Genomic DNA, 24111 nt, shown 5'->3' on the forward strand with positions numbered 1-24111 from the left:
ATTTTTGGAAATGATGGAGCTCTCAATATGGGTCTAAAATTTCTGCAACTCTAGCTAGTTCTGGAAAATGATCAGAGACTGCAACTGCGACGACTCTCAAATGAATTCAAAGGCTGGAGCACTCTTGGTTGCAAAGAGGGTCGAGCCTAATCGAAAACGATTACCTACATTCAGAACCCAAGGGACTGCAACTGATATCTTCTGCTGTTTGAAGAGTTCATCGACAGCCTACCTGCGCGAAGTTTAAGAAGAACAAGTAACCGAACATCGTTGAAGTAGGCTGGGGACGATATCAGTAGAAACTCAAAGACCACTAGATGATATTTGACTGTAAGAACTGCTCGAACAGCAAATTGGAGAGTGCAATTAGCTTCCAGCATTGTTTCATATCTTCTGCATAAGAGCCTCAACAGAAAGCGTACATTATAAGTTCAGCTCAAATGTGGTCTTTTTTACTAACGATTTACAAGTTCCAGTCAAGATTAAGAAGTCTGGCAAGTTCGCTGGGCGGCCTCCATTGCTCGAAGACTGGTCGTGAGGGAAGTAATGAAGCTCATAGAGAACACATTTCTGCCTATTACTGGAGTTTAGCATTTGCAGCTGGAGGGCGTCTCAGATCAAGTATTCAAGCACAATACAAAGGGTCAACAGTTGAGTCTACCTCGGAGTCGAAGCTGAAGAAGAGGAGCTAATTGCTTGACCTTGATTTTCAATAATTACGTGTCTTTGGGTGTGCACTACCTCTACACTGATGTTTTATATGTAAGTAAGAAGCACATTGACTCTTCTGGCACGCGATCTAGTATAATAACCACTTTGATTCAGAGATACTCTCCCAGAATGAAAGACACTTTTTTTAAGGAATTCATACACATTTCATGTTTACATATTACAAACGCTATATACTTCCTATTCAGATTACCCAAAATATCCTATTTAAATATCTTCACCAAATCCATCTAATGTAACAACTTCCCCAGGTTTAAAAGGAGGTAATCCCAAATATGGACATCCATCACATCTAAACGCATCACCCAAAGAACAAGATCCACAACCACCAGTCTTACCTTGTACAGTAAAATCAATTTCTGATAAATCCTCTTCTCTAAATTGTACTTTTGCTTTTAATCGTTCTTCAATTTTAATAGCTTCCATAGTTGCCAGTTGTGCCATTTTACCCAATATTGAATCTTGTAATGTTCTTTGAGTATCTGCTTCTTCTTCTTCCAATTCTTTTAAACCACAAGTACAATCTTTACATGCCTTCTTTCTTCGTTTTCCATTTGGTAATTCACATTTTTTGGGTATTATTAATCCATCCATTTTAGTTTGGGTGATTAATTCATTTTCATCTATGAATGAATCAACGTCATTATCAGAATCAGAATCATCATCGCTAAAGTACGATAATTTAGTTTGATCCAATTTCCTCTTTATAGACACTTCTTCATCTTCTTCAGTAGGTGGGGATGATAATCCATCAGTTAATTCAGGTGGCGAACTAGTTACCGCGGCATTTAATTTCTTGAACAGTGGAAGTTTCTTCTTGGCTTCACCAGTAGATTTCTTCTTTAATAAAACGGTTTCAACTGGTCTTGGTTTTATCCAAACCCCGTCTTCAATTACAAACCCGGTTAATAACACGTCTAAATCTTGATCTTTAGGTAAATCTCCATATAATTTCCCATCACTTTGCAAAACATTATAAAATAATTGAATCAACAGTAATGGCATTTCGAGATATTCTGGAGAATTTGGATTTATATATCTGATTTCATTATATGAATCACGGAATAATTCAACTTCACCCCTGGTAACACGATCAATTATTTGCTGTTCTAATGTGAAGTTCTCGTGTTTGAGTTTGATATCTTGTTTAATACTCTCAACGAGATGCTGATCAGTGACTACTGTTGGATGTAATAATAAAAGAATTCTAGACATGATGATGTATTTCGTATCGTATCGTATGATCTTTAGTTAGATTGTGATAAATTGTAAGTTTCTATGAATTTAACTTTCTTTTTCAGTAGCAGTGAAATATGTGCAAGTGTAGTAATAAGGATCTATACAGATGCTATAGTAAACTATCTCTCTATGTGACTTTTCAAATTAAAGAAAAGAGAAGAAGGAAATGAGTTTAAATTTATAATAAAAAAAAAAATTTCAAAAAAAGTTTAAAATTAATTTTTTGGTTATTACTAATTACTAGATAATAAGTCACCGCAGAGTAACATTTTTTTTCTATGGATTTCTTTTTTGTATCGTACCGGAAAAAGTTAATTATCAGATGCTTTTAAAGCTATCAATTGAAATCTTACACAGAATTAATACTAAGAATTACTTAGAACTAACCAGATAACTTGTCATGTATTCTCTATAGTCCATACCAATCATAATAGTGCTGAATAAAGTGTCTCTAGTCCAGTCCTCTAAATAACAAATAATTTACTCATCGGTAACCCTATCCTTTTAGGATGTTATATGCAGGCCATATCATTATATATCACGTGATCATAATTGTTTTTTTTCATTTTTTGGGGAGGATTTTATTGTGTAATGAGTAATTCTATAATGATAATTGGCTGCGAATTAAGTCCGAGATAAAGATTACTAATCAATACACACTAACCGAGTTTGATAACAAGGAACGAATGAAAATAATTTACTTCATAAGCAAGTAATCTTAGTTTGGTATTGGATGGAGGGTCTTATATTTCCGTTTAGTAGCGGGTATTGCTAACGAAATTGCTTTTTCTTTTAAGTATGGTAGCCGCATCTTCCTCGAAAGTTAGTTTATTGTTTTACGTTTGACCCCACTATTGATATCTAGCCGTGCCTCTAAATATAATGATGAAGTTAGAATAATATGTAAAAGTAAATAATGAGAAACAGGTTATTAGAATGCTTATGTTTGAATTGCAAACTCTTTGCACTTTTCTATATCTCTAACCAAGGTTTCTGGTTGTCAAGTCCAAGTCAAAGTGTTCCGTTATTTCTGACTTATCCGCCATCAAATTAAATAATTTGCGCTCTTCTACATAAACTTCGAAACTATTTAAACCAACTCTGGTCTATCAAAACAATTTGTATTTTAAAAAGATATAAATGATTGTAATACATAAGAAGAAAGAAAAGAAGTAAGAAAATAAAAGTACAAATAATTCCCCAAAATAGTCATCATAACAGAAACACCAAAAACCACAGGCCCTGATCCAAAATAAAAACCCTCTTTAATCAATCATCATCATCCCCATCATCATCCGCATCAATATCCACATCTGTCTCATCCGTATCCGTCGACTGACTATCCTTTACCCCCATTCTCTTCTCCTGCGAAGTGGGATTTACAAATCGATTAAGTGGTGGAAAAACCGGCGGTGGACCGGGGTTTGCATATGTCGGGGAAAGGATCTGATTCACCAGGGATGATCGGGAAGATATGGGCGATATATTACTTTGATTCCTACTATGGGCAAATTTAATCGCTTGTGGGGATGCTAATGACATCAATGAAATCACGGCATCTTTTTCATTATTATCGGTTTGTGTTTGTGGAGTTGGAGGCACATTGGTGGCTTTAGATCCAAATCCTTTGAATGAGGTAGGTTGGAAATCATCATGTGATGAAGTAGGCGGTTGGGAATTCTTGAGGGCGACATTCAATGGAGGGAGTTTTATATCTGAGGATCGAGTATGACGATGTCCCATTATAAAATCTTTGGTGTCTTCGGTTGTGGATCTCGATCGTGTATGACTTGGGGTACGACTGTGTGATGGGTGACGCATTTTCTGTGATTCAGATACACTTTGACGTCGTTGCTGTCTTGAAAGTGCTGCCAAAAGTGCCTTGTGAGCACTGGATTCTTCGTCAGGGGAAGGCATGTCAAAGAGAGGTGGTGGTGGTTGTGGTGGTTGTGTGAATTCGTGCCGGAATCTTGGTGATTGTTTAAGCGGAAGCTTCGGCGATTTCTCAAATGAATACCGAGGTTTTGACATTGGCGATTGTTGTAACGTTTGTAGATTCAAATTTGCCCGTTGTATCGAAGCAGATGGAGACCAAGCTATTCCATTGTTATTGCTTTCTTTTACATCTTTGGTGGGTGATTGTGAAGGATCGAATGATAATGCTGTAAATGTAATTTTATTACCATGAGAATTTGAATCTTCCTTTTGTAATTTCCCAAGAGCTGAACTTAATTTATTCTTCAACTGTGAACTAATTTCTTGTAATTCATCTCGTTTTGGACTCCCGTCTTCATTTTGAAATAACCTTTTAGCAGCCGAAAAGTATTGTGGAGTCTTTTGCAATTTCAATTTCCGATCCTCGGAATCATCATGATGTTTAGGTGTTTTCAATAAACTTCCAACACTATACGGAGATGCAACATTAAAATGACTTAATTTATAATCAGGCGATTTATATGAACCTGAGTTAGATCTCTTTATTCCGGGTGAAAATGGTAACTGTGAATCAGGACCTTGAGGTTCCGGAGTTCGAAGGAAACTACCTCTTTTTCTTCTTGAATCTGAATTTGGTGGCGAAGGTGTTGTGGGTCTGACCATAGATGTTCTTATATCCAGTATCTTGGGAGATGATACCGGAGTCTTTGGTTTGCTTGTACTCATCTTGATTTTTTTTAGTTTGAACTATCCTTGTGCAGCAGTAGCAGTATGACTAGTAAGGGGGTTGTTGCCAAAAATTAATTAACTTGGAATGTGTGAAATTACGGTGAAATATAGTTTGGCTCTTCTTAAAGTGTGCTATCAAGATAGGAATATTCTTCCTGTAGGTTTTGTTAAGTTGCTCTTAGCGTTACGACGAGGTGGTTGTTTGCTATTTTTGTGAAAGGAGAATGAAAGCCTGTTGCTGTATTTACGTGCCTCTAATTTTGGGGGGGATGTAAAATTTAAGGTTTTTTTGTGTTGGCGTTTTTATGTTTTTAGTTGTCGTTGTTGTCACGTGTAACCTACTATTTACGCCAATCTTGTTGATGGGGGAGATGAGTATAAGTAAATACGGAATAGATAAGATAGAAACAACCTGTCAGTTCTCTTTCAACTTGTGATTTGAATGTGTTTTTCTTAATTTTAGGAATCAAGAAATTTTATTTCCTTACCAGCAACAACAATAACAACAACAATAAATTGAAAACCCCCTTAATCTTCAATTCCCTTTTAAAATTCAATTCCCTTTAAGTTTTTCTAAATTAGGTCGTGTAATGATGTTCAAAATATAAACAAATCGAAAAGAGTCGTGTACTTTTACTCAATAGAAAAAAATCAGGCGCTCCCAATTTTACTTCTCTAATAATTAACTTTCTGTGCGAGTGTGTCCAATTCAAAATCAAAACAAACCTTTTCTTACAACCAAGACAGAGAAGGACCCCCAACAGCCAATTAAAAAGAGGTATACATCGCACATTGCATCCAAAGACATATCGCATCTGGATATAGAAGAAGTTTACTACAGAAAAAATGCCACCGGCGTCTTATACTCCTGGTGCGAGATCGAAAAAGAGGAAAAGTTTAACCCTCCTATCAAGACAATCATTACTACCTGAAAATTCTAGACGAAAGTCAACATTCTTAAGCACACCTGCCCGATCTACAAAGCGGAGACAAACTACTGCCGGTCCATCGATCTATCCTCCAAGTGCAGGGTTATTTAGTCTAACTCCATCTAGTGCTGGTGGGGCATCTGGTGCACTTGCGGTTCCTGGATCTAGTAATGGATTAGTGACGCGAAGGTCGATGACACCGTCATCCATTCAACCCTCAAGGAATGTAGATCCTAGACCATTACGAGAAAGAAGATATCAAGAGATGATTCAGGCTGAGATACAGTCATTCTTATTGGAAAATGAATATGAACAAACTTCAGGCATGTCAATCACGGAAAATACTTGGAAAAATCCAACTCAACGAGATTTTACAACTATGTTCAAATTCATATATAAGAAGTTTGATCCCACGATAACATTCGATAAACCGGTTGAATCTGATTTCTTTGTCCTTTTGAAAATTCTAGAATATCCTTATGTTGATACTATAAGTCGAACACAAGTTAATTCAGTTTCAAAATCAAATTGGCCCACATTTTTAGGATTATTATATTGGATGGTTACAGAAGCAATTGGTACTTTTGAGATTGACATTAATGATGAGTTAAGTATGGATGATGAGTTTGATAATGAATTTGATAAGATAACATTACGATTACAAAAGAATTCATATGTTAGTTTTCTTGAAGGTGGTGAAGATAATATTGATCAATTTGAATTCCAAATGATTTCAGAATGTACAGAACTTGAATCCAAGATGAATCAGGAATTGGAAAACCATGATAATCATGAACAAGAATTAAGAAAAGAATATGAACTAAGTTATGTCCAATTACAAGAAATTGAAGAAGCAAAAAAGAAAGCAGCAGCTTTGGAAATAGATTATGATAAGTTGGATGAATATAATCACAAATTGGAACAAAACCGAATTAAAAGTGTTCAAATATTACAACGAATAAATGTCGATGTTGAAGAAACGAATTCACAAATTAAACAAACCGATGATGAAATTGAAAAGGTTAAACAACAATTGCAAGAAAAGAATATCTCAATTGATGATGCAAGAAAACTACTCATTACTCGCGATAATCTATTAGAAGAAACAAAATTGGCAGAAGTAAGATGTGCTGAAAAACAAAACGAAGTGAATCAAAGACGACAAGTTCTATATAAGGAAAGTCAGAACCTTCACAGGACGATCAATCTGTTTAATAATGAAATTGAAAAAATTGATTCTAATGATTATGATCTCCGACTTCTGATGAATGAATATTTATCGATTCCAAGTCAATCATTTGATGAGAGTCAGATATTGAATAAACCATTTGACACGATATTAGTTGAATTGGAAACTTGTGGGAATACCAAAATGACCAGTTTACAGAATCATCAACAACAAAACTTCAAATTAGAAACTCAATTAAGAGCAAATAATGAAGAATATAAACGAATAAGTAATTTACTTGAAGAATCCAAGGTTAATTTTACTAATAAAGTACAAGAATTTGAACGAAGGAATAGGTTATGTAATGAACAACTCGAATTGGATAAATCAGAGATTAGATCTTTAGAACAAAATATAACTAATGAAATAATTAGGGTGGAGAATTTAAGAGAAGAAATTAATCAGCAGTATTCTTCAATGGTTCAATTACAAAAGGAAACAAAGGAGAATATTCCTTATCAATTAAAAGGAATGGTTTATCAATGTGAACAAATGGCGAAATTTGCCGTCGATTCCATTAATTCTTTGGGTAATTTGACTGAATTTGTTGATTTATTTGAAGATACTGAGAAGTTGGACTAAGAGACAGAATCAGGTGTGTGTAATTAGTAATATGTATTATTATTGTATAGTTAAATTTTGTATTAGTATTAATAATTTGTGACATACTTTCTGGTGGTTTATTGATATGCTTGAAATGTGCGCGCGCAAATATCGTTTATGAATTTTCTGATTCACACATCCTACTACTGGATACTTCTTTCTCTACAAATAGCCCAAGGTATACAATCCTAAGATGAGTGATATCAACGTATTTGTGACATCCAATTTAACTTCTTCAGAAAGAAGAATCTCTCCTCAATGGAGTATGGCTCATCTTAAAGAAAGATTAGAAACTATAACTGGTATCAAACCAGAAAATCAAACCCTTCATTATTATCCAAATCAACATTCAAATGTATTTTCCAAATTATCAACCTCAGAAGATTATATCACCGACAAAGACAAAGATACATTCTTAACTAGCTTGAATTTAAATGCTTATAGTAGAATTCATGTTATTGATGAAGATCCAGATTCTGCTGTAAATGAATTATCAAAAGAAACGGACATCGGCATTGACAATAACAACAACGAACCTGAATTCAAATTATCAGAAGCCGAATATGTCAAAAGAGCTGATTCAGCATTACAATGGAAGAAGGAGAATCGTTTGGGTAGGTTTGATCCTAATTATGAAGCCTTGCGTGAAAAGGAACAACAAGAAAATAAAGTTAAATTATCTGAGATGAAAGTTGGAGACAGATGTAGAACTATAAACATCGAAGGAGAGAGAAGGGGTGTGGTTAGATATATTGGGAAGATTCAAGTTATTGATCAAGGTGAAAGTGATTGGGTAGGTATTGAATTTGACGAACCAGTAGGTAGAAATGATGGTTCCATTGCTGGTTTTAGAGTATTTGAATGTAGACCTGGACATGGAAGTTTCGTAAAGCCGAAACAAGTTGAAGTTGGCGATTTTCCTGAATTGGATCCATTTGCAAGTGATCTGGAGGAAGAATTGTAAGAATAGTGTAGAACGGTGTGGAACGGCGTGGAACGATCGGCCTAACTAAATCGTAGCGCGAATTTCCGGCGGCGAGAGAAAAAAAAATCTAGAACGGTACCAAACGAAGAAGAAAAAAAATCTAAGGATCTGGAAAACGTCAAAATCGTGAACCGGTCACTTCTTTTTCTCTTTCGTTCTTTCTTAATCTGTTTGTACGATAACTTTATAAAATAGAATACAAAGGAAATATGTTTGAGGAAATCTTTGAATTTATTGATAAGGATACTTTTACCAAATACTTCCGTTTAACAATTGTTGTATGTGCATATATCATCTTCCGTAAATATTATTCTCAATGGGCGGCCAAAAAACAAACAGAAACTCAAATGGCCATAGATGAAAAAGAAAAGGCAGAAAAACCAGAAAGAGATAGAAGAGAACAAGAAGAACTCGAAGAAAGACTTGAAGCAGAATCAAAACAATTCGGTTGGGGTAAGAAGACGAGAAAGAATGTTAAGATTACTCAAGCGGTATTAGAACAAATTGCTCAAGAACAAAGAGAAAGACACCAAACTTCATATGATGCACAAGAAGATGCTGACATTGAAGATTTATTGGAGGATTAATCTCCCCTGTTAAGCTATTTTAGTTATTTCATTTCTTTGCATTTTAGTGTATAAATTCCAAAACTTCTTCATCCAATATATATAAATTGGTCATGTGACTATATTTCCTAATTGGGAATTGAGATGCCATCGTAGAAAAATTTGGTTCCTAAAAAGAAAAATCTGCTGCCAAATTTTTACATCATCAACTCATCTTCCATCTCTCTTCATTATATACACAACAAACTTTATAGATATAAACAAATAATGGCAGGTGATCCATTTTTATCAGATCCTTCAAGGAAGAGAAAGCGTCTGTCAAAGGCTGCGAGCGCATTCAAGAAGTCCAGATCTAGCAGATCGGCAACACCATCAAGAGAGACTCCAGAATATGATGAAGAAATATCAGAAGCAAGTGATAGTGAAGAAGAAGAGATACAGAATGGACAAGATGAAGGACATAACGATGAAGAATTGTCTTCCGATGAAGAATTCGAAGATGAAAATGCAGCAGATAAGAGAAGAAGATTGGCTAAACAATATTTGGAAAATTTGAAAAGTACAGAATTAAATGAAGGTGATGAATTTGATGCCCAAGATCTTGATGATGATATAGTTGGAAGAAGGTTACAAAAGGATGTGGCCGAAACTAAAGGTTATGTATTCAAATTTATTGGTGATCAAATTGCCCAACAATTTGATGATGATATAGAAACTATAACTACCAGAATCGGATCCAAGAATTTGACTTCGATGGCATCTCATTATCCTTACTTATATACTGTATCTAAGGATGCAGAATTAATCAAATGGAATATAGAGAATAGAAAACCACAAAGAATAAAACATACAAAAGGTGGTTCTAAATTCTTCAACTTGAATACTTCAAACCCAGGTTCTAATCATCATTGGGATCAAATAAATTGTATTGCAGCATCTCCCGATGGTAAATATATCGTTACCGGTGGATCAGACTCCAGATTAATCATTTGGTCAAGCGAAAACCTTGCATGTTTGAAAGTCTTGGAAACAAGATCCGCCGTTAATTCTATTGCATTTAGAAGAAATTCTGATCAATTATTTGCAGCTTGTGCTGATTTAAGAATCAGAACTTATTCGATTAATCAATTCACGCAATTGGAAATCCTTTATGGACATCAAGATAATATTACTGACATTTCGGCATTGGGACGTGAAACTTGTGTTTCTGTAGGATCTAGAGATAAGACAGCCATGTTTTGGAAGATTGCCGAAGAATCAAGATTGACATTCAGAGGTGGTGATTCAGTTGAGAAAAAGAAGAAAAGGAAAAAGGTGGAAGAAAATGGAGAAATTGTTACTGATGAATCGGCAGCCCCATTTCATAATGAAGGTTCGATAGAAGTTGTTAGCATGAATGATGAATCACATTTCGTTACTGGTTCTGATAATGGGAATATTGCATTATGGTCATTGGCAAAGAAAAAGGCATTATTTACTGAAAGATTGGCACATGGATTAACTCCTGAATTTAAACCTTCTGAAATCAGTGCTGAAACTTCTGAATCTCTTGCAGAACAACAAGTCCCAGAACGTCAACCATATTGGATTACTGCAATTCATGCATCACCATATAGTGACATTTTCTTTTCTGGTTCGTTTGATGGGACTGTGAAGGTGTGGAAATTGGATCAAGAAGGATTACGTTCTTTCAAGTTAATCGGTGAAGTGTCTAATTTCAAGGGATGTGTTGTAAAGATTGATTCGGTTGAAATACCAGACAAGAAACAACTTAAGGTCTTTGTATTATTAAGCAAAGAACATAAGTTTGGAAGATGGTTAAATAAAATACCTGGTAGTAGAAATGCATTGGTTAGTTTTACATTCGAGATATAGATAATATATAAATAGCATCATCATGACTTATAATATTACAAAAGTTTAATTTTTTTGAATTCGTTCAAACGTAAAATGTATTAACAAGGTCTAATATACATAAATTGATAATAATAGTATACAATATAAGATGCAAGTATGTTTTTGGAGACCCCTGCTTTAGAAAGCAGCTTCATCATCTCCACCAGCGTCCATTCCATCATCATCCCCATCATCGAAATATTTCTCAGCATTATAATCATCGTCTTCATCTTCATCAAACTCGTCATCTATATCTTCTTCCAACTCATCTTCTCCTTCTTCTTTATTCTCGTCGCCATGATCTAATTCCTCTGCCATATTCTTCAACTTCTCCAATAATGAATTTGCTTCTGCTCCTTCTTTATTCTCACCGGTCTTAAATTCTCGCAATCCACCGTTTGATTTAAATGTAGATATCGACAATAATTTCTTCTTTTGTTTATTTGTTATTCCCATAACTGAATATAATTCTTCCGGAAAGAATTCTAATTGATATGGATGTTCTTCTATTGTTCTTCCAATTTTTTGAACTTTCTTATATCTATCCGAATATCTTTCAATTCCATCCGGTGCAGTATTCCCTGCTTTAACAACCGCCCTTTGTTGTTCGCTATCGGTAAGTTCCTTAAAATCGAGGTTTCCGGTATAAAACGGGCCATCTGACATTAATTTGGCAAACATTATTGATTGTTTAGCCGCAGCTGTTTCATTGTCAGTTAAATCTCCATTGACTGGAAGGACTAGTTCTGGTTTATCAGTTCCTGATGTGGTCGTTAAGACGTCACTGTAGTCTAGACCGAAGGGTAGCAAAGCTCTACCTGAATTTTTATTTCTGAAAGACATTTTCTTACGATGTTCTTATGGGATTCAAAGATGAAATGGATATGAATCGTAATTAAATAAAATGAAAAAAAAAAGAATTTATGTGAAGAGATGAACAATTAAGATTTTCCTGCATAGAGCCACCAATTTTTTATTCATCTGGCCCTAATGGTTCCTTTAATTTGGTCAGGTATTGTCAGCAAACACTTCAAGTAATCAATAATCATTAGGCTTAGGAATAAAAAGTTCTGCCTTCAGTTAAAAAACAGAAGATTTACATTAGTTGGTGTTTACATTCCCAAATCAACAACACAGAAAGGGATTCACCCAAATTTACGCAAAGAAAGTGCAAAAATTCTTACATTTACAAAATCTCACTTTCTAAACTTCATAGTAAGAGCACTAAGTTGGAAACTCAGATAATAACAGCAACCATATCCCATTGCGCGTAAGTTACCCACTATAACATTTGAGCCACCTACATGTAACACAAGTTTCTAAAGTCTAAGATTTTTTTTGCAATCTCGGACTATTACCTCCTTCCTAAAAGGGAAATCAAAACAAACTACTTGCACGTGACCTATAAAGACGGCGAAGCCATACAATTTTTTTTCAAACAACACGACCTACAGAATACACGTACCTAACCACCACTTAGAATAAAACTGACACTGTTTTCCAATTTTCTTAGCCAACTGGAATTAAGCCCATTGAGAAAACAAGACACTCATGTATTCAACATCACTGCATAATTCCCTTGTGGTTCCAGATATTGATGATACTTTCACCCATCCCCAATCGGCGGATGGAACGCTAGTAATATTGATAGTTAGAGCCAAAAATTTGCCCAATAGACGGAAGCTAGACAAACAATCTCCATATGTGGTACTTAGACTAGGTACTGTTGCCAAAAAGACAGAAGAAGTTTTCCGAGGAGGACAAACACCAGAATGGAAACAAGAAATACGATTTGATTTAACGCGAGATAGGAAACCAGTCTTAAAAGTTGATGTATTAGATGATACCAAGGGAGACCCAACCCCTATTGGAAGTACTGATATTGATTGTTCGGTGATTTTTACCAGTCATCAAGGTAGTGAAGATAATAATGGGAAATATATTTTTGATAAATGGCATGAATTGACTCAGAATGGGAGAAGAGCTGGGTTGATATATCTTGAAATGACATTTTATCCAAGTGCACCTATTGTTCCTTCCAAGATCCCAATTTATGTGCCGGAAGAGGTTGTTACTCAGAGGTATGATTATAATGATGATAGGGGTTATCGGAGATCAAATAGTCTGAATAATGATCTGGTTCAAGTGGTTAGGAGTGATGAATTTCTTCATCTGGAAAATTCAACATTTAGTAAGGTATCATCAACATTTCTGAACAAAGTATCAGAGACTGAAAGTGTAACAAGTAAAAACTCAATTGCACAAGTTTTCATTAATACTAATAATACTCACAAAAAGACTCCAAATCGAGACACCAATTTTACTATCCCACCTATCACAATCTCCCCTACCAAAAAGAATGAATCAAAATTTGCAAAGCTTAAACGTAAGCTCCAAACCAAAGAACCAATCACGTCATTTTGGAACACCAACTATGAACTCAGCACCAAAAGAACACCATCTCCATTAAGCGACTATGAATCCGCCGATTTAGACAATTTACAAAGAGATATATCACAAGTCCACATCACCGACGACAATAGCGATGAAGATCCAGATGAGATCGAATTTAAACCACCTGCCCCACCTCCCCATTTAAGTCAATCCTCGTCTCCTACTAGGAAATCACCCAGAAGAAAACCTCCCAAGGATTATATGGGGGACTATGAACCTGGTGTGAGTGTGACAGATTCGACGACCTCGATTCCATTCTCAGCCGACTCAATAGGATTGGATACAACAGAAGAAGAACGAATGCCAACGAAAGTCTACCTTCTTGACAAACCAGTCAAATCTATTGGAGTACCAGGAGGTAACAACAAAGACCCGGGACATGTAGTTTTAAACCCCGATGAAATCGATCCTAGATATTATGCTCCCACGCCAACCGAGCATTGGAATCGAAAGAATCGATTACAGAATGGGACGGCTACTTTGTATGACTTGAAACTTGATGCGAGATTTAATGAGACGGGATATCTTGGTGATGGGAAGTTTTCACCTAGTGTTTTCCAAAGAGCGTCTATGAGTCCTTGGGATAGTAGTGTTGGTAGTAGTAACACTAGTAGCGCGTATGAAATTGATCAAGAGGATAAACCAAAGGTTCCACCAAAGATCCCTCAGGGGTTAACTGAGATGGAGTATTATAGATTGGAGAAGGAGAAATGTTTACGAGATTTAAATGGTAGAAGAATATAGAGATTACATACATATATATAGACCTCTTTAATTTACAAATAATTAGTAATGGTTGATTTTTAGTTTGTTTTTTTATATTAAATATATAAACAGTGGTAAGAAGGGGGGATAGGTATATGGATAACTAACTAATACACAATAAGAATAAAGACGGAAATTTTTGGTAAAAAAATAAAAGACATAGTAAAGTCAAATTACTATAGATATGTTAACCGAAAAGTAAAGCAAAACAATAAAGACACAACGTACTAAAAAAAAACACGCTAACAGATCTATAATAAAGCAGCAGCCATGGCGATTAAACCAACAGCAGTTAAACCAGCACCGTTTATGATAGCAGCACCATTAGCTGTAGAAGCAGTAGTAGCAGTATTAGTTTCAGCACCTGAAGTTTGAGATCCACCAAAAGTGGAAGTGGCATTGTCAGCACGGATAGAAGTTGGAGCAGTTGTTGTCCTTGAACTAGACTGTGCGGAAGAAGCAGCAGCAGAACTGCTGGTGGTAGTTTCGTTGGTAGCATTAGTACCTACGGCAATAACACCTCTTAAACGTTGTAAGGCAGTTTCTTGAGCTGCTTGTTTTGCGGATTCTGCGGCGGCGGAAGCAGCAGCAGCAACGGAGGCAACTGAGGCAGAGGATTCAGCAGCAACGGAGGCAACGGAGGCAGAGGATTCAGCAGCAACGGAAGCTAAACTGCTTGATTCTTCAGGAGTCAATAAAGTCTTGGTGACAGTGATGGTAGTGGTGATGGTAGTGTCATCATCGGCTAAGACAGTAGCACCTAATAAGGCGGAGGCAATGGCGAGATTTTTTAACAACATATCGATAATTTCTTAAGTAAAGTCAAATGAATGTAAGTTTTTGTAGTGGTATAAAATTGTAGTAAGACTCGAGTTGTAGTCGTTTAAGGACAGTTGGTTGTTGTTATTAAAAAGGAAGGACTAGGGTAAGTGTTGTGGTTTTTAAAATGCTGATTAAGCAGAAAGTGGTGAGTTTTTTATTGATAAAAATTCAATTGATTGTTCCAAATGTGAATTTAAGGGTTGAATTAAAATTTTTAAAAAAATTGGGAAAGACGATTGAGTTTTATAAGATTTTCTAAGTTACCAATTAAAAAATGTAAACACAACCACATGAATAATGCAGACACAAAAAAAATAAAGTTTTTTGTACAAAGAAAGTTTGTGTCTGCATGAACTTTAGAACACTAAATTTAAAAATTGTCTTGGCCGTCAAAAATCAACTTTAATTGTTGACCCAATACAACACAAATCAGTCTATAGTAGGGACAAAATAGGAAATCATCGAACCATCAGCACAGTGTTCTAGATCATGACAGATCACAGGGACTTTTTGTTTCAGGTGATGAAACCAAATAAAGATCACTATTTGCGTCTTTTTCTAGAAGTAGTTAGCCTATAGAAATTTGCGTGTACTAATATTAAGCGACAAAGTGGTACCCCTAGTTACTCGTGTATATTGCAGAAATATAATAATTTATTATTCTACAAATCCACAGTAAAAGTTTTTTTTTAATTCGTTAAATCTTCAATTGCGTGGTTATGCACATTTCCTATTTGAGAAGGTATGATTCCCGATTAAGCCAAGCCATAAACAAACGCCAAACAGACAAAAAAAATTTTACAATGAAAAAAATAATTTTGTTACTAAATAAAGAATTATTTAACAAAGAAATCATTTTCGTGTCTGATTGTTCAAACCACAAAAAAATAGTTTAAAATTAATTTAGTCTGATACATTTTTTTTCATTAACTCACACTACTTTTGAGTAAAAATGAGACATGACACGACAGTTTCAAGATAGAGAGATTAATTTTATAGTATCATATTCAATACCATCTGTATGTCTATGCTGATACCATCATGTTACACATTGGATTTCTAGTGGAGATTGGAAGAATATGGAACATTCACGTTGAAATATGTATCCCACGAATCACTCTCTCACAAGACACCATTCATAATCCTCTGACGAGTAATCTCGCTTGGATGATTAGATGCCCCCGCATGGTCTATACAATAACGCCTTTCTCTATTGTGACAGTCTCGGCTGGCATAATTGACCCAAATAGAACGTGGGCTTGACCACATAAAGTCTATTTCTATACGTTGTACAATTCGTAAGAAATGTGTGTAGCCAAAAAACCCATGTGAAGCTTGCCTTGAACAGCAAATCTAGAACATTCCAGGTGAAACGTCTTAGCATCTGGTAATTAATAGGCGAAAAGACCGAAAACGTCTTGGCTGAACGAAATCCCAAAATGGTGGATCAGAAAGTTTTGATTTTTTCAGACATTTTTTTTGGATCCATTGTGTGTCTCAACCAGAAATTTGTCACAAAATCTAAAAAAGTTATGATTAGCGACGTTCCAGATCAATATGTCACTCACGAGTTGGCATACGAGTCGTTATTCATTGTTGTAATCGTACATGTACGAAGATTCACTGTTTGATATGTCAAACGGTATACCAGAGGTAACCTCATGGCAGAGAGGTAAAATCTGCTCTAATATATATAGAAAATCTTAGAAACTTGTGAAGATGTTGGTTGTAAGGTTGAAGTTTAATCAGCAACTAAGCCAAAATGATGTCTTGAAAAATCTGTTCGTTAAAGCAAGCTCCTGTTTTAATCTTAAATAGTCTAACTTAAATTTCCGTATATCTTATCACTAACAAAAATTAATTTATTATTCTTATTTGTTACAATAGAATATATTAATATTAAATTAGTTAATTACTTACATATATAACAATCATTGGGGGAGGGGGGGTGGCATCACAAAGGAATATATATATTCCCTCAATTAAATTAAATTAATGAAGTTATATGACGTATTTCAAATTTGAACCCTATTGTTCAATTCCGCTATTTCCGTCAATTCATGATTGGTCAATTGAATTCCATTCCCATTAGAAATATTCTTCTCACCTTGATCCTTTTCGTCATCATCATAGAATTCACCTTCTACTTCAACCCTTTTATCTCGAGCGCGTTGTGACCCACCTTTTGTATCCATCAGTTCATTCATGTCTTCATCCAAATCTTCATCTAATCCTTCCAAATCTCGAGGAACTTCATTCATTTGAACCGAGGGGGCATGTTTAGTATGATCTAAATTGGAAATAATTTGGGTAAGAATTCTATCTAGATATTCTTTTGAATTTGCATTATTCATATTTGATGATCTAACATCTAATTCATAAGTTGGCGCAAAATATTCATAATATCCATTATATGGTAATTCTTTAGGTAGAAGAAGTCCATTACAAATCCCAGTTTCAAACGCCCAAGTACGGGCAACATTTCTAATAGTATATCCACCTCCTCCAAGTACCATAAATGGTATTCCTAATGATCTTACAAAATTGACATTATTAGCATGTCCTCTCATTGATAAATTAAATGGACCCAATCTATCTCCACTAAGTGAATCACCCCCACATTGTAATACTATTGCAGAAGGTTGATACCATTCCACAATTGCCGCTATAATAGGTTCAAATATCGATTTATATGATGCATCATCTATCCCATCTCTAAGTGGAACATTAACCGAATAATATTTCCCCTTTCCAATTCCAATATCTGATAAATTCCCCGTCCCCGGGAAAAACTCCCCAAATTTATGAAATGAACAAGTCATAACTCTATCATTTGTATAAAATGCCTCTTCTACTCCATCCCCATGATGAACATCAGTATCAATATATAATACTCGAGGATGTACCCTCAATAATTCAATTATACCCAATACAATATCATTCAAATAACAAAACCCACTCGCCTCCGATTTTTTAGCATGATGTAATCCACCAGCATAATTAATGGCAATATCAGCCAGACCATTATTTATTCTCGCCGCCCCTTCCATTGACCCCCCACATGATATTTTACAAAATTCTCCTAATCCATCAAAAACAGGACAATCATCACCCACATTGAAGATCACCTGTTCACGTTCAAATAAATGGAGATTGTCGGGTGTAACTCGATCTATGAAATCTATGTATTCGTCAGTATGGAATTGGGTCAATTCAAGATTGGTGGCGGGTTGAGCTCGATAGATTTCCATTTTTTTATAGAGTTCATAATTCATGATTAGGGAGTGGGTCATTCTTATCCGATGGGGTTTCATACAATGACCGGTTCCATAGAAGTAATTACCTACGTCTTGGTCGTAGAAGTATGAGACTCGTCTTTTGGTGGTGTTGACTTGTATTTCATCAAATGGAAGTTCCACGTACATGTTTTTTAATATTTCCTTTTCTCGTTATAGATTGATCAACGATGATTGTTATCTCAAGATGTAGTCACTTTGATATGAATGGATGATAGTTTGCTAGGCTAAATCTATGTATTTGTGATGGAGGAAGAAAAGAAAGGATGAGATATTTAATTATAAGGGGAACCTTTTTTTTCTTCTCTCTCTTCTCCTTCTCATACAAAACGTAAATTGTAGAAATTTATTTTTTCCGCGCTTAATTAACAGAATTATAAGAAAATCTGTAATTAAGATTTATTTTTTAATGGTTACAGTTATTCTCAGATCTGGCTGCCAATAATTTTTTTGCACCCAAAACAAACCAAAAACAATTACTTCATAATAAATTTTATTCGTGAATTTCTAACCCGCATATCTCATAGAATGCTTATAGAATAAAGAAGCGGAACTAAAGGTTTACATATATCTAAGATACCGAAGTAAGAAGAGAATAGGAGAAAGCTTTACAAGATTCAAGGTTAGAATCCAAATATTAGAGAACCTCAAAGCAGAGAACAGGAATAATGAAGTCACCTCTTTGTATGGCTTATTTATCATTTGGGCCCGTATTTGAAATATTATATCCGATTTTTTAATTGCTGGTCTATAGTATGTTACTTCCAAGGTTTTTGTGGTCGTTTTCAATTCTGAAAATTTTGCAACCATATTATTAAGGCAAATATTCAAGTGAAACATTACTTCCACTGCAAACAAATATATGAATTCTTCCAAACATTCGGCTATGATAGGACTGTGTTATATAAATAGTGGCATCAGATAATGCATCATTATGTCTCCGGATGCATTTCATCAAAAAGAAATGAAATTAGGTGGAATTCAAACTCCTACCAGTCATTCCATTAAACGACCAACATGTCAGGGGAGATTAGGAAGAATATTATATCTGGATGTAGGAGATCCTCCCTTCAGAAAGCTGTAAGGTTTCAGCTAGTTTCTAGTTCTAAAAATAGGGATATAAACAATTGATATATCAGCTTTTGCGCGAAAAGTACGAGGTTTTGCTAGACGCCTCACCTGAAAACATTATATATTTTAAACTATTTTAAGCTCGCCCCTAAAAGATCCTATACATAGACTGGCAGCAACAAAGGTTTGGGTAATACAGGTAACTTTAGCCATATCTAATTGAACTTCTGTGTTGTGAGCAGCTTTGTGTCATGCCTTCATCTAATAAAAAAATGCTTGGCTTTCCGCTATCTGGCAAGTAGTCTACCTGGTTGGGATGTATGTCTACAGCACTGACATTTGTTAAGTGGCTTAGGCTTACGAGGAAAAGTACTATCCTCACGAAGGCTGGTGCTATTATAAAGATATAGACCGCATCTTATGGAACAGTATATATGAGTCTTAAAATTCAACAAGGAACCTAAGGGCGTGTCTAAAAAGGTGATACGGAAGCCTCGGGGTTTAAAAAACGGGATGCGACAGGGATTCCACCAAGGCATGTGGATGCATGAATTCTTGCGAGATCTATATGACCGGAAAAGTAATTACTGAAGACAAGAGAACAAAATTAAGACACAATGCTAATATAACATGCACACCTCTGAGGTAATTGCATATGGATAAACCTATATGGTATGCATACTCGAGAGATTCGTAATTGGTAGGCTGTGGGTGGAAGAGGTAGTCATGGAGCATGACATAAGGCATCATCTTACAGTAAAAAAATAAATATAGTGAGGTGATTATCTACGCAACTCATAAACTCTAATAATACCAGTCATGTTGAATACTATAAATATAACATGTTCTCGCCTTAGTTATCCTTCCTTGAGGTTATCTGCTTATAATATATCATAGCCCAACTTATAAACCAAAAATGAAATTACTACTACCTATTTTATTATTTTTTGCAGCCTGTCATCTATGTCGAGATGACGATCATCATCAAGGAAATAATGACCATAATCGAACAACAAAAACAACGACCAATCAACACGGAGTAGGACAGAATCCTAGTACGATAAATACAAGGACCCCTGTTATAACCAATCAAGCTAATCACAATGGATATGGACACAATCCTAATACTGTACATGATGATGACGAAATTAATCACAAATACACGACACCACACGAAGGATATAATGATCACAATGAGATAGATCACAACACGCAACAGGGTCATAATACACTGAATGCTAATAGAGGACAAAATGCAAGCATGGGGAAGACTACTTCAGTTAGTTCAACACATAGATCAACAGAGATTCATAAGACGAGTCAAACTACTCATGATACAGACAGGAACAATATGACGCCCAATGACCAGAAGCACACCTCAACAGCAAATGCTTCTGCCACGAACCGAAACACGCATGATACGCACAATACTCGGAATTCAAGGACTACTACAAACAGTAAGGCAACTGCAGCGAGAATGAATACAGAGACCCGTGGCACATTGACTGCTCAGGTCAGCTATACCACTCGTCAAACACCTAGTGTTACCAACACTGGTCCACTCCAAACAGGAGAGACAGGGAATACTCAGAACAATGCTGTCAAGTCGTTGCAAAATCCGTTACCCTACGGATTAATAATCCTTTTACTATGATGAATTTATTGTGTGGTGTGTTTATGTATATAGTAATATAAATTTGTATAATAATATATAATTCTACAAATGTCAAAAAGTACTCTGAAACAATAATCCTCTGATATTCAAGAGGAATCTTAAAAAAATCAAACAAAGTTACGGGGGCAACATCTCTACGCACGTGCCTTTTTCAATTGTCCACATTCATCAAGCTTATAGATCTTCATCATATAAGCCAAACGAGTAACAATCAAATCTTTTGCCATCTCAATGGAATCTCTAGCCAAATCAATCTTTGACCCATCCATTTCTTGCCAATTGACTGGGATTTCTTTTCTTCTCATACTTTGATATTCTCCAAGTAATAAAACTTCAAAATCAAAAATCCATTTTTCATTATGTAAATGAGGGAAAATTCGTTTAACAGCTTCAAAATTAAACATCTTGAAACCACATTGAGTATCGTCAACTTCACGAATCCCAAATACAAATACCAAAGTATGTAAACCAAGCATCATAAATCTCCGGATTAAGGACCGTTTAACAACAGCTTCCTCCTCCGCCAATACAGCACGACGGGATCCAATAGCAATACTAGGTTCTTTATTTTGTGCATCATCCATAAATTCAATGAATTGATTAATATCGGAAAACTTGGTAGCACCGTCAGCATCAGCAAAAATTGAATATTTTCCACGGGCATGTAATAGACCATGACAAACTCCACCACCTTTTCCTCTTCTTCTTAATAGATTGACGACTCTCATAATATGAGGGGGTAAACCAAGTTCGGTAGCTTTTTCGATTGCATAGTCACGAGTACCATCTTTTGAATTATCATCAACAATTAAAATTTCATATCTACCTTGATGATTTTTTTCAAGATATTCAACTGATTCATCCAACATTTTTCCTAATCTTTTTCTTTCATTATAACAAGGGATGATAAGACTAATATCAATATCATAGTCTTTGTATTTACTTGAGGTTGTTATTCTGGGAGGTAAATCGTGTCTTTCTCCTTTTTCATCGTTAGTAACATATGTATCTTCAGTAGGTAAGGGGAGTCGTGGAGTACGGCTAAAAGCAAGTACAATAGTGTATACTAATGTGAAGCCAAGTAATGCCAACCCTATTAAGTAAAACAACATGGTATTTGCTTCAAGGATATCATTAGTAGCAGCAAACATTTTGTTAGAATGTGATGGAAGCATATTATCAAAATGTTTAAATCTTTGAAATGGGATATTTTATTTACTTTATATATTCTATTGACCTGAGCACGGAAGGTAATCAAAATTGTCTGATATAGGAAACAAAGTTAAGAATAGATACATGAGTTATGAGAATTTTCAAAAAAGTCATGCCCTATTTATATTAAGTTTAATAGACTTTTTCAAGGGATTTCAAAAAGGTTGCAGAAAGGTCATTAGATGCGATGTATAGATCTCATTAAAAAATATAGAAACGCTAAGTAAAGTTTTAGCAATCGAATGATCCTTATTTTTATTTTGTTTGGAAATTTTTTCAAAAATATTTATTATTTTTTAGAATACATGGCAAATGAATATTTTTTCTATTGTTTAAAATGACCAATTCATGCGCAGTGCGGCAATAGAAGTTTAATATTTTTTTATTTATTTATAAGCTTGGGATGGTTAAGTCATCCAACAATTCAATCCCTTTGAGAATGATTAACTTCTCCATGACAACAGCTGCACAAATATGCGATAGAGGTTTGAAAAAGAATATATTCTACACTATAATCAATTGTTAAAGTAGAAGAAACAATCCAATTAACATTGAAACTTTAAAATTCTATTTTTAAGTCGCTGTGTTTTTATTCGATCTTTATTGTTTACTAAGATGGGGAATACGGGGGAACAAGTGGGGGAATAAAGGGATATTGGTCTAATCCTCTTATATATGATTGACGTGTTAATTTCCAATAGATGTAACTGGGTTGGACACCCCGTAAATTTTATAAGCCTTCATAGTTTGACTGGCATGTGTTTACATGGATATTCAACTGGAATGGATCTGAAAGCAACTGAAACGAGACTAGAACTCCAATTAAGCTTTTCTTCAAATAATTTTTTGAAACTTTTTCTTAGAGTGTTTCTAGAAACTAAAACATGGATTTTCGTCATGATTGCAAACAAGCTTAACTTTCGAATGGGATTATACGAACTTGTAGAACTGATTCTTTATCCGTATTTTAGGGGATAACTAAAAATCCATTGTTATTATTCATACTGTATTATTACAAAGTCAGCTGCAGTAGTTTCGGAAAATATTTGGATGAATATTGACAAGGTTTCAGTTACAAAAGTTAATCCATCTCCACAACCTCGACTTTACAGTACATCACATTTTTGGATCGACAGATTAAATTGATTTACTACAGTTAATTGTATTACATTTAACAACTATAGAGGTTTATTCCTTTCATACCTTTTAATTTAATTGAAGTTCATTCGTATTTTATTGTGGACTCTATACGGGGAATGCATAAACGCATAAAATCTAAAAATGAATAAATGTAGTATTTTTTTTTTATTTTTAGATATTTTGCAACTTCTTTTGTTTTCATTGTTTATATTTTTTTATTTTTAATTTGCGCGTTAAACAACAAGAATCTAAAAATAGAAGAATAAACATTTAGGGGATGCAAGTTTAACCCTAATTATAATTCAGGGGATACGAAACAATCGTCTGTTGTTGAACGAATGTGTCTCGCAAACTTTCGTACTATTTAAACGCTACATCAATGATTTCATGTTCTATAAAAATGGTTGTGAAATATATTTTTTATGGGGTAGATTTTGTACAATATCTATGGATTAGAAAAATAAAAGTGACTTAGAAATATCAAAAATAAAAAATTATTACATCATAAAAAAAAGCTGACGCTGATGAGAACAAGAATGATGCAAACATATGACGAAAATAAAACAAGGAAGGCTTCTAATGATGATCTATTGAAAGCCTCCAAAAATTGAATACAACGCATGAATAAAATAGAAAAGCCTATAAACGGAAAAGAAAATGTCAAAAATATAGTCAACCTATTATCTTTGCGTAGTACACGTTGACTGGTGATTGAAACTGAAAGGTATATGATTGCTTGTCATACAGTTTATAAGGGGCACACGAGTATTGGCATACATTGTGAACTTCATCAATTCTACCCCCCCCCCCCCCCCCCCCCCCCCCCCCCCCCCCCCC

At 34.9% G+C, this 24111-nt stretch overlaps 12 protein-coding genes across 12 annotated transcripts; 6 read left to right on the plus strand and 6 right to left on the minus strand. All coding sequences in view use genetic code 12, as the record gives it.

Moving 5' to 3' along the window:
• Positions 1–936: 936 nt before the first annotated feature.
• Positions 937–1944, minus strand: DRE2 (electron carrier; the record flags this gene model as incomplete). The annotated part of the gene is made up of 1 exon (XM_049407038.1): positions 937–1944. One exon carries the CDS (start codon positions 1942–1944, stop codon positions 937–939), a length of 1008 nt encoding a protein of 335 aa, XP_049263524.1.
• A 1293-nt stretch (positions 1945–3237) lies between these two features.
• J8A68_003207 (uncharacterized protein) lies at positions 3238–4629 on the minus strand (the record flags this gene model as incomplete). The annotated part of the gene is made up of 1 exon (XM_049407039.1): positions 3238–4629. The coding sequence occupies one exon, from the start codon at positions 4627–4629 to the stop codon at positions 3238–3240; it is 1392 nt and encodes a 463-aa protein (XP_049263525.1).
• An 849-nt stretch (positions 4630–5478) lies between these two features.
• On the plus strand, positions 5479–7371 carry J8A68_003208 (kinetochore-associated Ndc80 complex subunit; the record flags this gene model as incomplete). The annotated part of the gene is made up of 1 exon (XM_049407040.1): positions 5479–7371. The coding sequence occupies one exon, from the start codon at positions 5479–5481 to the stop codon at positions 7369–7371; it is 1893 nt and encodes a 630-aa protein (XP_049263526.1).
• Positions 7372–7585: 214 nt separating this feature from the next.
• J8A68_003209 (uncharacterized protein) lies at positions 7586–8356 on the plus strand (the record flags this gene model as incomplete). Its single annotated transcript, XM_049407041.1, has 1 exon — positions 7586–8356. The coding sequence occupies one exon, from the start codon at positions 7586–7588 to the stop codon at positions 8354–8356; it is 771 nt and encodes a 256-aa protein (XP_049263527.1).
• Positions 8357–8586: 230 nt separating this feature from the next.
• Positions 8587–8964, plus strand: J8A68_003210 (uncharacterized protein; the record flags this gene model as incomplete). The annotated part of the gene is made up of 1 exon (XM_049407042.1): positions 8587–8964. One exon carries the CDS (start codon positions 8587–8589, stop codon positions 8962–8964), a length of 378 nt encoding a protein of 125 aa, XP_049263528.1.
• Positions 8965–9210: 246 nt separating this feature from the next.
• Positions 9211–10818, plus strand: RRP9 (Rrp9p; the record flags this gene model as incomplete). Its single annotated transcript, XM_049407043.1, has 1 exon — positions 9211–10818. One exon carries the CDS (start codon positions 9211–9213, stop codon positions 10816–10818), a length of 1608 nt encoding a protein of 535 aa, XP_049263529.1.
• A 159-nt stretch (positions 10819–10977) lies between these two features.
• On the minus strand, positions 10978–11682 carry RPC31 (DNA-directed RNA polymerase III subunit; the record flags this gene model as incomplete). The annotated part of the gene is made up of 1 exon (XM_049407044.1): positions 10978–11682. One exon carries the CDS (start codon positions 11680–11682, stop codon positions 10978–10980), a length of 705 nt encoding a protein of 234 aa, XP_049263530.1.
• A 708-nt stretch (positions 11683–12390) lies between these two features.
• Positions 12391–14037, plus strand: INN1 (Inn1p; the record flags this gene model as incomplete). Its single annotated transcript, XM_049407045.1, has 1 exon — positions 12391–14037. One exon carries the CDS (start codon positions 12391–12393, stop codon positions 14035–14037), a length of 1647 nt encoding a protein of 548 aa, XP_049263531.1.
• Positions 14038–14309: 272 nt separating this feature from the next.
• On the minus strand, positions 14310–14858 carry PGA34 (Pga34p; the record flags this gene model as incomplete). The annotated part of the gene is made up of 1 exon (XM_049407046.1): positions 14310–14858. One exon carries the CDS (start codon positions 14856–14858, stop codon positions 14310–14312), a length of 549 nt encoding a protein of 182 aa, XP_049263532.1.
• A 2037-nt stretch (positions 14859–16895) lies between these two features.
• Positions 16896–18305, minus strand: RPD3 (Rpd3p; the record flags this gene model as incomplete). Its single annotated transcript, XM_049407048.1, has 1 exon — positions 16896–18305. One exon carries the CDS (start codon positions 18303–18305, stop codon positions 16896–16898), a length of 1410 nt encoding a protein of 469 aa, XP_049263533.1.
• A 1858-nt stretch (positions 18306–20163) lies between these two features.
• J8A68_003216 (uncharacterized protein) lies at positions 20164–20901 on the plus strand (the record flags this gene model as incomplete). The annotated part of the gene is made up of 1 exon (XM_049407049.1): positions 20164–20901. The coding sequence occupies one exon, from the start codon at positions 20164–20166 to the stop codon at positions 20899–20901; it is 738 nt and encodes a 245-aa protein (XP_049263534.1).
• A 155-nt stretch (positions 20902–21056) lies between these two features.
• On the minus strand, positions 21057–22097 carry ALG5 (dolichyl-phosphate beta-glucosyltransferase; the record flags this gene model as incomplete). The annotated part of the gene is made up of 1 exon (XM_049407050.1): positions 21057–22097. One exon carries the CDS (start codon positions 22095–22097, stop codon positions 21057–21059), a length of 1041 nt encoding a protein of 346 aa, XP_049263535.1.
• Between the last annotated feature and the right edge of the window lie 2014 nt (positions 22098–24111).

The sequence above is a fragment of the Hemisphaericaspora subhashii genome, assembly GCF_019202705.1.
Source record: "Hemisphaericaspora subhashii strain CBS 10753 chromosome Unknown scaffold40, whole genome shotgun sequence".
Lineage (NCBI taxonomy): Eukaryota > Fungi > Ascomycota > Pichiomycetes > Serinales > Debaryomycetaceae > Hemisphaericaspora > Hemisphaericaspora subhashii.